The sequence below is a fragment of the Dromaius novaehollandiae genome, chromosome 5 (assembly GCF_036370855.1).
Source record: "Dromaius novaehollandiae isolate bDroNov1 chromosome 5, bDroNov1.hap1, whole genome shotgun sequence".
NCBI lineage: Eukaryota > Metazoa > Chordata > Aves > Casuariiformes > Dromaiidae > Dromaius > Dromaius novaehollandiae.
This window is the reverse complement of record NC_088102.1, coordinates 43,764,941-43,778,987: the sequence shown is the minus strand read 5'-3', so window position 1 is coordinate 43,778,987 and position 14,047 is coordinate 43,764,941. Positions and strand designations below refer to the sequence as shown.

At 43.7% G+C, this 14,047-nt stretch overlaps 1 protein-coding gene across 2 annotated transcripts; it reads left to right on the top strand.

The window, feature by feature from the left end:
- The first annotated feature begins 213 nt into the window (after positions 1-213).
- VPS18 (VPS18 core subunit of CORVET and HOPS complexes) lies at positions 214-11,298 on the top strand. Of its 2 annotated transcripts, XM_026107507.2 has the most exons (5): positions 214-408; positions 4,911-5,052; positions 5,244-5,335; positions 6,074-7,944; positions 8,684-11,298. In XM_026107507.2, exons 1-5 carry the CDS (start codon positions 318-320, stop codon positions 9,410-9,412), a joined length of 2,925 nt encoding a protein of 974 aa, XP_025963292.2. In that variant the 5' UTR covers positions 214-317; the 3' UTR covers positions 9,413-11,298. The 2 variants fall into 2 exon arrangements, with proteins under 2 accessions (XP_025963292.2, XP_025963293.2); XM_026107508.2 differs by lacking the exon at positions 214-408 and having other exon boundaries at positions 4,918-5,052; positions 6,325-7,944.
- Positions 11,299-14,047: the final 2,749 nt, after the last annotated feature.

The following is a 14,047-nucleotide window of genomic DNA, read 5'->3' as shown; positions in this document are numbered from 1 at the left end:
AAGTGGCAGACACCAAGCTGCGGCCCGCGCCCTGCGAGCCTTGCCGTGCCTGCACGCCAGCCAGGCGCTAGCTACCGGCCCGCCAGCCGCCTCCAGGACATCACGAGCGACAAGAAGCGCCGGGCCAGCACCGCCCGCCGCCATGTCGGGGTACAGACCCCCCACCAGGGCGGGCCCAGCGCGCGCGGGGCGGGGCGGCCGGGTGGCGCAGGCGCAGTGCGTCCCGTAGCGGCCACGTGACGCGGGTCAGGTGAGCGCGGGCGGAAGCGGCGGCGCTGGGGTCGGTGCCGTCGCCGGTGCTGTGGCCGTCGCCGGCCATGGCGTCTATCCTGGACGAGTACGAGGACTCGCTGTACCGCTCCGCCTCCGTACAGCCGAGCCGCGCCACCGTGGGCATCCCGCACTCCGGTAAGGCCTGGGCCGTGCCCCGCTCCGGCCGCCCGCCGGCGGGGCCTGGGCGCGGGGAGCTTCGTCGTGCCAGAGGGGGTTACGGGGAAGGCGGTCTGCACCGCTGCGAAGCTCTTCCGTGAGGATCTGCGCGGCTCCGGCGTGCTGCGCTGCTTCAGGGGTGTGCGTGTTCGGCGTGCAGCAGCGGCGCGGTGGCCGGTCTCGTTCCCCCTGCGCGAGAGGAAGCGAAGGATGGCAGGTGTACCCCGGTGAGCTCCGGGGTCACCGCTGGGTTTGTTCGTGGTTCCCTGTCAAGGGCGCCCCCGCAGCGTTGTGCTGGTGAGGGCAGGAGCGCAGGTTACGAGCGGTTTCTGTTCTGCCTGGGGTTGTCACTGCGGTGCCAGCGGCCATGCAGAGCTGGCCTTTCTGAGTTACGTGTTTGGAAATGCATGAGCACAAACTCTTTCAACTCTTTCCCTCATGTAGTGTTATCAACTGTTAGCCTTTGTGGGAGAGCCAGGTTGTGTGATTTGTGTACGTGGGAAGAATTGATGAATTATATCATGCTAAATACACAGATGGCATTACTGGGAGTTTAGGTACTGAAATAGATATGATCCTCTTGGTTTTTTTTAACATGCATAGTTACTTTTATTGTGTAATGTTACTTGAAGACTAAGTGTCCTGAATAGGTGTTGAGCAAAACAGTGCTGATGCAGGGTGTGTGACTGGAAATTATATTTTCAAGGGCTCAGGTTTTCTTCTTGACTGCTGTAACACTGTCTTCAGTCATGGCTGTCTTACAGTTGAGAAATCTGCCTGTTTGCTGACAAATGATGTTGGCAAAGGAAGTCTTGGAAGCGGCTTGATTGCAAAGGCACAGCCTAACTGTGACTGTAACCGTTCTTGAATCACGTGGCACTGGTGGCTTTGAATGAAACCTGGATTGGTAGAAGCTGTGGACAATTGGAAGTTTAAGCAAACTGATTTGGGGAAAAAATGCAAGTAAATAGTTACACTTCTGAAAGCAGTCCTTGATGTTATCTTGGAAACTTTGGAAAATGTAAAGCTTATTCCCTTTTTTTCAGTTAGCTGTTCCCAGTGCAACACAGGTGCTGTTTTTCAGAGTTGTAGATAATGAAGTAGTGACTGATGTTGCAAACACTGCATACAGCTGAGGTGTAAACTTCAAGTGCTGCAGTTCTAGCATGAAAGGACCTACTTTGACCCCATAGACTTGACTGATGTTGGTGAAATTAAACCTTTGAACAAATTTAAAGCTCTAGGGGGAAGAAAAGCAGATTTGTCCAGAAATCAAGGTGGGAAATGCTGCAGATAGTATCTGAGCTGAACAGAAAAGGGATATTGGGGTCCGGGTGGAGAAGACTGTTTGAAAGGGTTATATTATACAATATAGACATCTCCTTTGAATAGAGAAGGGGAAGCTAGAGAAGTGTGTCCTCCTGTTATGAACACGAGTTAAATTCCTCATGTTAATGATGATGATCCTACATCAGTTTTAATTGTAATTGATGCTATCTTGAAGAGTCCTGAGTGCACTGATCTGAACTGTGATTGAAGCTTAAAAAACAAGAATGACCCCCCTCCCCCTCGCTCCCCTCACACACCTTTGTATACTTGCTAGGTCATTCCCTTTCTCCCCTGAGTTTGGGTTTCCTTGCTGTCCCAGTCAGCCATGTTTTGCCTACTGATGACAATTTGAAAAAACCAGGATCGCCTGAATGACTGAATGTGATTTGGTGATCTTTTTGGGATAGTTTGTTCCTTCCATCAGAGTCATCGTTCCTTACACATGCATGTGTGTGTGCGCGTGTGCACACACACACACACACACACACACACACACACATATATATATATACACACACATATATTCCCCTCCTCCCCAGTTAGCTGTGACATCATATGAAATTCCAGCTTAGGAGCTTTGTCTGCATGTTTTGATCCACAGTTCAACCAACAAATTGAAGCCATGGTGTTGAAGTTCCTTGATCTGAAATGAAGAACATCTATTTTGCTTTTTGAAATAAAGGGATGCACATTTGCATAGCTAGATAAACTTTAAGCTGTGGATCAACATGTAGGAAAAAGTCTTACATGCAGAGCAGAAAGCTGCCCACTCCTAATGTGGTTGCTTTGTCTGTTCCTCTGTGTGCATCTTACCGCTAAAACAAAAGACCGACCTTTAAAGATCCTGTAGCTGGTCTAGTGTTGAAGCAGAGGCAAGGAGAAGGCATTGGTAGAACAGGCAGTAGAAGGGGTTGTAATGTTAGCAGGCTGTTCTCCACTACTGAACTGGCCTTTTTTGAAGCAATTGGGCTAAAATTAGATTTTCAAGATAGTTTGGGTGAGGTTATAGGTGTTGAATGTGCTTCTGAGTGGTGCTGTTAATCTCAGTCTACAGAGTGCCAGGACTATTCCCTTTAGGGTAGAAGCAGTCTTTTTCCTCTCAGGTACAATCCCAAGTTTGTTCTTTGTGGTTTTTTTTTTTTTCCCTTCTTTAAACTTATTTCTTGCTATTCAGCTGCTTTGGCTTTAGCTTGCTGTAGGTCTTTCTCCTTTAATATTTGTGTCTGGGCTAACTGCTGCATGGATCTGATTGCTCTAGAAGTCCTTCACTCGTACATGGCGTGAAGTAGAGGGGTTAACCTAGCAATGTCTCAGGTCTGTCTTGCTCTCTAGCCTGAGGTAGTATGGTCAGACTGCGATCCCCTGCTGCTTTCTTTGTTACAGGGTTATGTGAGATTTTGTACATATGGAAAATTCAGGCACTTGGAAGACCTGACCTGCAGGACAGATGTGGATGAAACTTTGATAAGATATGTTTGTGGCCCTACAGATGTTCCAGGATTTTGCTAATGAGTATCACTTGGTTTGTTTTATGTGAACGCCTTCTTATTTTACAGTTGACTGGCATATCTGAGCCTTTTTGTAGTTTTTTGCTTCCTCATAGGAAGCCCATAAAGAGTGCTGTCCTTGTTTAGAAACAGAATGGCATGGTCTCTGCAAGTCCCATGATTTTGGGTGCAGAGGTCTATCTATCCTCAATGAAAACTAAATCTGTCATACTGCTCCTCTGTCCTGCCACATGGTATTAAAGGTTGATCAGTGGTAAACCTTCCAGGTTTGTTGCCTGCTTGCTTCTGGCTGGGGCCTTTACATGTGCTCTGTAGCAAAGGAACTAGTCTTAGTTTGGACTGCTTCTTGTGGTTTGCCCATCTGCACTGAAGATCGTAACAGGTTTTTAAAGCAGTAGGATTCTAGTGGGGGTTTTTTTCTTAATATATTTCTGCAGAATTATGTTACTTCTCTCAAGTCAGACCTCCTTGTCCATTCTCTGCCTTTCCCATCTCTATCTCCTTAATAAGTACTCTCTCAACATGCCTCCTGGGACTAAACCAACTAGCTGAATACTTACTTAATCATTGGCATGAGTTAACCTATTCTGGTTGTATTCACTCCCATCTTGAGTTCACTAAAGTTTTGCTTTGTCAGCCTTAAAACACAACATATATCCCACAAAGTGGCCATGTGTTGTCAAATTTCAACCCTCTACTCTAACCTTAACTTAATCAGGTGTTTCTCAGAATTCAGGTATGATTTACCAAAGGATCCAAGGACAAGGTTAGTCTGGCTTCAGGTTTGGATTTGCTGTGAAACAGCAAAGCAGTTTGAACGAATTTTGGCTTTCAGGGAGCAGTTTATGCCAAAAATTTGAGCACTGATTCAGAGATCACTGGGCTTTGGTCTTGTTTTGGCTCTAATATGTGGCTTGTGTGCCCTCCAGGAACAACTGTAAAGTTGCAGTTAGGATAATGTTATGGCTGGTAAAACAGTGTATAGTGATACTGTGGCCTCCAGCTGTGTTCTCTGCAGCAAATAATCCAATGGACTCTTCTATCTGCAGTGAAATCTACTGTATAGATATATTTCAAAAATATATATATATATGGGTGCTTTAAAAACAACTTTAGCTTGTGAACGGTGGATGTGAAGTATGGTAACTCATTCAATTCTAACACAGAATAAGAGAGAAGTATATTTCAGTTAATGCCACAGTGGTCTTTGGAGTAGCTTGTATGGGAGTGCCAAATCAGGGCCCTCTTTGTATCTTGTTTAAAACCGTCCTTTCTTTCCTGTCTTGAACAAATAAACTGTCAGCCAAGGAAAACAAACTACTTTCTGATTCAACTCTTATCTTCAGCTTTTTATGCAGTTCGTGACAGTTCCCCTGCAAATCTGTCTGTGCACTTTCAAATTAATACTTGTGACAAGCTTGCAGTTCTGTTGGGAGACAGTAAGTCATATTACTACTTTTGTTTTTTGCTATGCATTGATGTGAGTGCTGCTCTCAGTCATCATGTTCCCTGGAGCACACTCCCTTTTCGGTAAAAGTCAGTCCAGGGGATGGTCCCTCTTGCTTTCTAGGTTAGATTTTGATGTAGTATGCAGGGTTTTTTGTTTGTGTATGGAGGGTTCAAGTGTACATTTTTTTTCTCCAGGGTATGTGAATGCACGACTGGAAAAGGAAACACCAATATTTAATAAACAAAGGATTGATTTTGCTCCTCCAGAGAAAATTAACAGCCTTGTGGTCTCCTCTAACCAGCTCTGTATGAGCCTTGGCAAAGACACTCTTCTCAGGTAATGCTGCCAGTGTCCTGAAGTTATTGCATGTTATCCTTGCTTTTTTTTTTTTTTTTTTCAAAGTTACTGGAGAACTTCTGATTATAAACTGGATAAGAAGCCATGAGCCTGCATATATGGAAAACTGTAAGAAATTATGCTTACGTGAAGGTTTGTTGATAGCATGCTTTCATGGCTCCTCTTTGCAGGATTGATCTTGGGAAACCAGATGAACCTAATCAGGTAGAGTTGGGACGGAAAGATGAAGCCAAAGTCTACAAGATGTTTTTGGACCACACAGGTGAGGCAATGGACTACACACAGTTACAGACAGTGTTTCACAGCAGATGCAATCAAATGTGCCTAGCAAGCACTGGTGAAGGAGTACTTTGCCTGTTCTACAAAAAAGGCAGACAGGTGGTTCTTCTGTGGGCTGGACTCCATTGCCCAGGGGCTCTGCCTACTGATTTGCCTCTATGCTGTTAGAAAAACTTTGGCTCGTTATGTGTATATCTTTGCTTTGGAGCTGTCTGAAATGAATGCTGATGCAATCAGGCTGTTCTGAGCAAGGCTGCTAAAACCAATAAAGGAAATCCTTGCAGTTGCCTGGTGCTGAATGTATGTATCAGAATTTTTAAAAGGACTGTATAACATCTGCAGCTCACTGTAGTATAGACTGATTTTGAAAAAACAAACAAACCAAAAATATGGAAAGATTGATCGTTAGTATCACTAGTTGCCAGGGATAGGAGAAAACTCTGGGAATTGTTTCTCTAGAGCATTTCTTGAAATAGAAGAACGCCTTTTCACTGGAGCATCTGGGACTATTAATTTTAGTTTGTAGCATATGGACCCCTGTTCTTATCCAGTATGGGAATCTTCCACATTCTTATGAATGCAGATCCCTGGGGAAGTCCTGGATTAAGTATGTTGGTATCAATGCTTATCAAATACGAGGCTGAGAAGCCTCAGGAAATTATCTTGTGGAGGTACAATCTAAATTTGTTTTCTTCTTCCTGTGCCCCTCTCCTGTTGGCAGGCTCTCATCTCCTGATTGCTCTGAACACCAGTGAATGCCTCTACTTAAACAGAAGTGTTCAGAAAGTGCGAGCGCTCTCTCGGTGGAAAGGCCACTTGATTGAAAGCGTGGGCTGGAACAAATTTCTTGGTTCAGAGACCAACACTGGGCCTATTCTGGTGGGGACAGCCCAGGGGCAAATCTATGAGGCTGAGATCTCTGTCAGCGAGGGGAGCCTCTTCAGCACTAACCCTGACCAGTACTTCCGACAGGTTTACACTCTGGAGGAGGAATCGGGACCTGCCCCAGTCTGCTGCTTGGAGATTGAACGAGGGATAGAAGGAAAATTTTTTATTATAGCCACCACTCGAAAGCGACTCTTCCAGTTTGTTGGCAAGGTACCTGAAGGGACAGAGCAGCAAGGCTTTGGCTGCATATTTGCTATGCATGCTGACCATTTGCCCAGCTTCCGGGAGTTTCCAGCCAGCTTTGGCTTCAGTGAAATAGCCTTCTACACCCCAAAACTGCGCTCCAACCCACGTTCTTTTGCCTGGATGATGGGAAATGGTGTCTTGTATGGCACGTTGGACTATAGCCGTCCCGATTCAATTCTGAGTGATGAACGGGTCTGGGTTTATCCTTCTGATATAGACATAACTGTGAACAAGCCAATCTCCATTGTACTTACCCAGTTCCACTTTCTGTTGCTGCTGCCTGATGGGGTGAAGGCTGTATGCACTCTGAATGGGCAAATTGTTTTTCAAGACTTGTTCCTGGAGAAGTTTGGCACATTAACACGCATGATCAAAGATCCCACTGTCCAGCAGATATGGATCCACACTGAGAAAGTAGTGTTCCGCTACCATGTCCAGCGGGAATCTAGAGATGTATGGAAGATGTATATGAACATGAACAAATTTGATTTAGCCAAAGAGTATTGTAAAGACCGTCCAGAGTGCCTAGATATTGTGCTGGCAAAAGAGGCAGAGCACTGCTTCCAAAACAAGAGGTACCTAGACAGTGCTAAATGTTATGCACTGACGCAGAACTACTTTGAGGAAATTGCCCTTAAGTTCATTGAAGCCAGGCAAGAGGAGGCCTTGATGGAGTTCCTAATTAAGAAGCTAAGCAACCTAAAGCCTTCTGAGAAGACACAGACCACTCTGCTGACTACGTGGTTAACAGAGCTGTACCTGAACTGGCTAGGTATATTGGAAGGAGATCCCTCAAAGCGGAATCTCTACTTGGATACACGGGAGAAGTTTCGCACCTTCCTGGGCAGCCCCAAAAACAAAGACTGTCTGTTTAATAACCGTGCATCTATTTATGAGCTGCTGGCAAGCCACGGGGACACAGAACACATGGTATACTTTGCAGTCATCATGCAGGACTATGAGCGAGTAGTAGCTCACCACTGCCAGCATGATGAGTATGATGAAGCCCTAAGTGTGCTGTCCAGGCACAGAGATGAGAAGCTGTTTTACAAGTTCTCCCCAGTCCTCATACAGCATATTCCCAAGAAGGTGGTTGATGCTTGGATTTCTATGGGCTCAAGACTGGATGCCAGGAACCTCATTCCAGCCCTTGTTAACTACAGCCAGAGTGCCAGCACCCAGCAGATCAATGAAGCCATTAGATATATGGAGTTCTGTGTCTATCAGTTGGAGGAAACTCAGCAAGCGATTCACAACTATCTGTTGTCTCTCTACGCTTTGTGTCGGCCAGACTCGCTGCTGTCATATCTGGAGCAAGCAGGAACCAACCCAAACAGGATCCACTATGACCTGAAGTATGCACTGCGCTTGTGTGCAGAACATGGGCACCATCGTGCCTGTGTCCATATATACAAAGTGATGGAATTATATGAGGAGGCTGTGGATCTTGCCTTGCAGGTGTGTGTGTGTGCATGCATGCTACGGCATAAAGGAATGTAGCTGATTCAAGCTATCTTGAACAACCAAGCACTGAGAGGATGTGGACAGGCTTGTCAATATAGGAGTTGTGCAACTAAGTCTAGGAAGAAAGACCTATCTGTTAACTTAGTTCCCTTTTTATTTTTTTCCACAATTGTTTTAAGTGAACAGCTGAGTGACAAGCCATAATTGGGAGTGGAAAGGTGAGAATAGAAAGGAGAGTTCTGTCTGTCTTAAGCTCTGTCTCTAACACCAAATTCTTTTAACGTAGTTGAGTTTATGTAAGACTTCTGTAGCTATTGTTCAGGATTCTAACTGCTTCCTATTCCTCGCTGGGGTAGTTATCACAGGAGAATGCCTTTGTCAGCTTACTCTGACTGTCAGGGAAGTGTAGTTTTTCTCTTAATATTGCTGTCTCTTCACTAGAATGTGCGGCCAGCAAAGACACAGTAACACAGATTTGCCTGTAATGTAGTGCTGGGCTTTGTTCTCTGCCGCGTGGCAAATAAATCTTCTAGCTGGAGGAATACTGGTGGACAGGAGAGAAAGTGCTTGGCATTTAAACAAGTGGCAGGCCAGTAGTGCAGCCCTAGGCAGTGAGACAGCAATAGAAGTTTTCTACTCGTGTCTCCTCAAATGGACAACAGGCCTTGAAGTTGAATGGGAAATAAATGAAGAGGGAAGCTTAACTCAGTTTCCTTGTCTGTTCAACTTCCAGGTGGATGTTGATCTTGCCAAGTCCTGTGCAGATCTCCCTGAGGATGATGAGGAACTCCGGAAGAAGCTCTGGTTGAAGATTGCTCGCCATGTTGTTCAGGAAGAGAAGGATGTCAAGAAGGCAATGGCCTGCCTCTCCAGCTGTGCCCTGCTGAAGATTGAAGATGTCCTGCCCTTCTTTCCAGACTTTGTCACTATCGACCATTTCAAGGAGGCAATCTGTAACTCTCTGGAGGACTACAACAAGCACATTGAGGAGCTGAAAAGGGAGATGGAGGAAGCCACACAGAGTGCCAAGAGAATCCGAGAGGACATTCAGGAAATGAGAAACAAGTATGGCTCTGTGGAACCCCAGGAAAAATGTGCTGCTTGTGACTTTCCCCTTTTAAACCGCCCCTTTTATCTTTTCCTTTGTGGCCACATGTTTCACTATGACTGCCTCCTCCAAGCAGTTTTTTCAAACCTTCCTGCCTATAAACAGGCAAAACTTGAAGATCTTCAGAAGAAGCTGGCAGCCACCAGTCAGCCTTCCAAGAGCCATCATCGTCCTAAGGATGCAGATACTGCTAGCTTGGGGAAGGGGCAACAGAGCCGGGAACAGATCAAAGCTGACATTGATGATATTGTGGCAGCGGAATGTGTGTACTGTGGTGAGCTGATGATCCGGTCCATTGACAAACCTTTTATTGATCCCCAAAAGTACGAAGAGGAGATGCAAAGCTGGCTGTAGCTTTCCAAATCCGTGAGTGCCGGTACACCAGAGCAGTTCTGTTCACTACCTGTGAAGCTTTTGTAGTGGGGATGTAACCTCCAGAAGTGTGAACACAAATGGCTTCTGTGGAATTAAAGAAAGAGTATCATGGTCTTTTTACCAGGATCACAGTGAATTAGGCTTGAAAATGGGGAGCAATAGATATGGCTGCCTAAGAACTTCAAAATTAATTAGCTCTAACTTACTGGAGTCTTCCCCCCACTCCCTACCCCCAGCTGATGTTTGCTACTTGCTGTTCTTCTGAGGTTCTCAATATGAAGTTAATGGAGTGCCTTGTTGCCCAGAAGGAACTGGGAACAGCCTGTGTTTCTGTTTATTTTCACCTGGACTGCTTCCCCATTGTGTGGTATTTCTTTTGATGAAGACAACCTTAAAGGGAAGGGTAGCGAAGAATACTTAGTGTAGACTTCATTCATCACTTTCAAAGCTAGAATTGCGATTGGTTTCCTTTTTGCTGAGAGTCTATAACTGTGTACGCTGAGAGAACATGAAAGGAGAAATACTCTTGCATATATGTTTTGTAAACATCATGCTACACAAATACATGTTTCTACACAATGTAATATAGGAATGTGTATAATTTTCAAGCCAGAGCATCTTATAATACAGTTAAGTCATTTGCCTGCAATTCAAGGGGTATAATTTGTTTCCCACAAGCTTTCAGGACAAGCCTGTACTGTTGACGGGACTCTTCACTGTTTTTGGCATACTTCCTAACCGGTTCACACATCCCTCCCACTTCCCCTATGACTGTCTTTGTGTAGTCGGTCTTGGTTTCACCCTTGCCCAAAATCAAAATTGATAAATGCACTAGTAAAGCTTCAACTGATATTCTGCAAGTAGGAATGTTAGACTGACCATTTGTATTATTCTGCTCTGGTCCTCTTCAAGCTCCACTTAAACATAGAATAGAGTAATCTATAGTCATAGATTCTCTCAAGTTAGAGAAAAGTTTTGCTAGTTGATTGTTGATGTTAAATTTGCCTTCCCATTTGAAGCCAGTACCTTGTGACCAAGCAGCTTTTGCCTTCATGACTGTATTTGATAATTCTTTTGGATGGCTACAGGTCAATGCTTCTGCCTGTTGCTCTCAGTTGGAAAATTCTTCCCAGAAAGCAGTGATCACTATTGTGAATGGGGGAACAAAGTTTTCTCTAGCATCTTAGCAGAGGTTCCTTGTTTTACTTGTGAGGAAACTAAAGTTTTAATGAAGCTCTGCTGTTTGAGGCTGAATCACAATGGTAGGAATTAGAAGAAGAATGGAATGATCTAAATGAAAAAAATTATTCTTGTTTTTAAGCCAGGACAAAATATTGTCCTCTGAAAAATCTCTTCTGTTCTTTGACATATCTGTATGCACTTGTCTTGATCACCTGTCTTGGTCAACTACTCACTTACCCTGTTGATAGGATTGTAGAAAAGGGTTTTTACATCATTAAAAGGGAATGTAAATTGGTGTCCTTAATGAGCTGGCCTAGGGATTTTGATAACCATGCAGAGTTCCAGGGAGTTTTCATTAACTGAAGGCTTCAGCTTGTAATGGATGAATTTTATTTAAGTAAAATGACATGAGTACTAAAATGCAGAGCTGACAGTAGGAAGATCTGATGTTTTGAAATCCTCATTTCACTGTTGGAGCCATGGGATAGATTTTGTTATTACTACCACCTGTTAGTGCTTGTTGCTGGCTTATCAGAAACCACATGCCATACCAGAAACCATAGCTTTCTTTGGTTTTAGATAGCCTTTTGCTTTGAATAAATTGTGTCTACCAGAAGAATTTGTGATGAAAACTAAGTGTGATGTCTTTTGAAGTTCAGCATTAAACCTGTTATAACTGGCCACTCATGAATCATCTTTTCATGCAAGCAGTGTGATGGTTAAGGTTGTGTATATCATTAGAAAGCAACAGCAGCCAAAACCAGTTTCAGCCACAACCAGTAGCTGTTTTTCTGTCCTTTAAGAGAAATATGAGTAGCAGCTCATCCTAAAGCAGGGAGTTTGTTTCCTCAGGAGGTTCTTAATACTTGTTCCATCTCTTTATTTTTGGATGTTTGCAGCATGCTTTTCCTGGTATATAAGAATTATTGTAGCCCTCCATTCTTTTCCTACTAGTGCTACAGAACAGTCAATTTATACAATACTAGATAAATGTTTTTATTGTGCTCTGAAGAGGAGAAATGTTATTTGCTTATAGATCCTTCCAGGGAGATATGCTTGTCCTCAATATTGGAAGAAGAGTGTGTATGTGGGAACTGCAGCGCAGCAAGTAAGTTAAAAACAGAAGTCTTTGCCCGAGATGGGGTGATAGGACAAAGTACCTCAAAAACCTACCGATTCAAGTCTTGAGGAACAAAACTAGATTTTTCTTAATGAGCTGTATGCAGTGTTTTTCTGAGGGCTGTAGGCTTGTGCAACAGATGCATATACCACAAATTTCGCACTTCCTCACTTTTGTTAACTGAAAATCTTAGTCATTTTTAGTCAAGGCTGTGGAGAGTATTAATGCCTCCAAAGGTACGTATAACCAGATATCCATTCACCTGTGCTTCGTGGCAATTTTGGAATATCACACACCAAACAAGGTAAGGGGGGGAGGGGAAGGGGGATAGAGGGAAGTGAGCTGCACACTGTTCTCCCATATATCCAATCTGCAAGATCTCATCTTGTTTGCTTTCAGAATAGCACTTTTATCTTCTCTCCTTGTAATCTCTCCTTGTAATCTTTTTGAAGTCATAGTCCTCCATAGCAGGGTTAACACTTTCACAGGTATGGCTTCTTTTTCCTGTGAACAAACTATATATCAGTGTTCAGAATGATGTGGCCTTAGGCCTTGTCTGTGTGAATAACCTCTACCATTTAATTTAATGTAATCGGAGAACAACATAACCAAAAGGGTGGGTGGGAGACCAGCTCTATTCCACTACAAAGCTAGGCCAGAATAATTATACTGGCTTAACTTTACATGCTAGATTTATTCTGAAGAAACTGTTATGCAGGTAAGATCTAAAGCAAACTTGTGCCTACTACCTTACTTCTCTTAGGCTTCAAGTCAGGGACTGGGAAAATGCTGCGAGTTGGGGGAGAAATGGTGAGTATGTGTTATGGTAGAGTTTGTAGAGAATTTCAGAACTAGTTGGAAGCAGCTAACAAATGCTGAGAGCTGTGTGTTTTGTCTTATTTCTAAAACTAAATGATTGGGCTGGAAATTTAGCAAGGCAAATTCTTAACAAGCCACTAGATGTCATTGCTCTCCATTAAAATACTGAGGTTTGCTGCAGAGACACTAGAGGTGTTTTATAGAAGAATCTTGCAGAATAATGAGCTACTGAAGCAGGACCCAGTGTCTGTCTTTGAGATGTGGAGACAAACCTGTAAGCTAGTTATTGGAGATGCTAAAGAATTGTCTTTAACTGAAAGGCAGGTTGAGTTTACAGGATCACTAGTCTTCAGGTTCTGAATATTAAAAGTTAGATTTACTCTGTTAACAAATTAATAACAGCCCTCTTGTGTTTTAACTGCATTCCAATGTAAATTGCTACAGACCTATCCAATTTAGTAAGGTGTGGAGAGACCATCCCTGGGCTTGGAGTTGCAACGTCTGATGGCCTTGGATCTAGCCATTCTTGTTTGCCTCTTCTTTACCCTGCCCCTGTAGCACAGGTGGTGGAAGCAAATGTGACCTGACTCCTTAGCTGCAAGAGTTCGCATTTGGCATATTTGTTAAAAGCACCAGTAAAGCTGGGTTTGCAGTATGATACTGGACTCTGACCTGCAGGAACAGAGAAGTTAGCATGTTTGCTTCTGCCTCTGAATTATGGGGGTCATAATCCTAACAGAGGGGCAGATAGGAGTAGGTACATCTTGAATTCCAACAGAATTAACTGTTTTAGTTTGACTCAGCCTGTAGTCATGTATTAGCATGTAGTTCTTGGAATGGTTAGTTCCTGTTAGCTACACTCCATCACTATTAGTGTATAGACTGGTTTTATCTATGTTTAGAAGTGCAAATATATAGCTTCCAGTGGGAACTGATGCAAGTCTGTTGTTCCTTGTATCTGAGTCCTGTACTGAGCTGTGGGAGGACAGACTGGAAATGGGTCTCTTTCTTGCAACAAGTGTGATTAGTTGAAATTTGAGGTTTGAAATAGCCAGGGCTTATGGAATCTTGTGTGTGTGTGTAAACATATATTTAATCCAGATGTACTAAATATTTTCTCTAGAACAGACTGCGTACCATGCAATTCACTGTGGTACATCCATTTGGCGTTTATATGAGAATCTCATGGCATCCGCAGAGCAGAAATGTGTTGGCCAAGAGTTCCTATTCTGCCTCTTCTGTGTTTGGGGGGAGGGATGCCCTGGAAAGGGGAGGGAATAGTGTTTTACATATAATAATTGGGCCAAACTTTAGGTATTTATTTCACTTCAGTGAAGTTTTCCCAGTGGAGCTGCAGTACGGATGGATTTGTACTTCTCATACTGAGGTGTTGAGGAGGAAAAAGCTCATTTCATTGGGAATAGGAGCATTAAAATTTTGGTGAGATTGAAGAGCTTAGGGCTTGAAAATGAAAATGGTTACAGGAATACCTT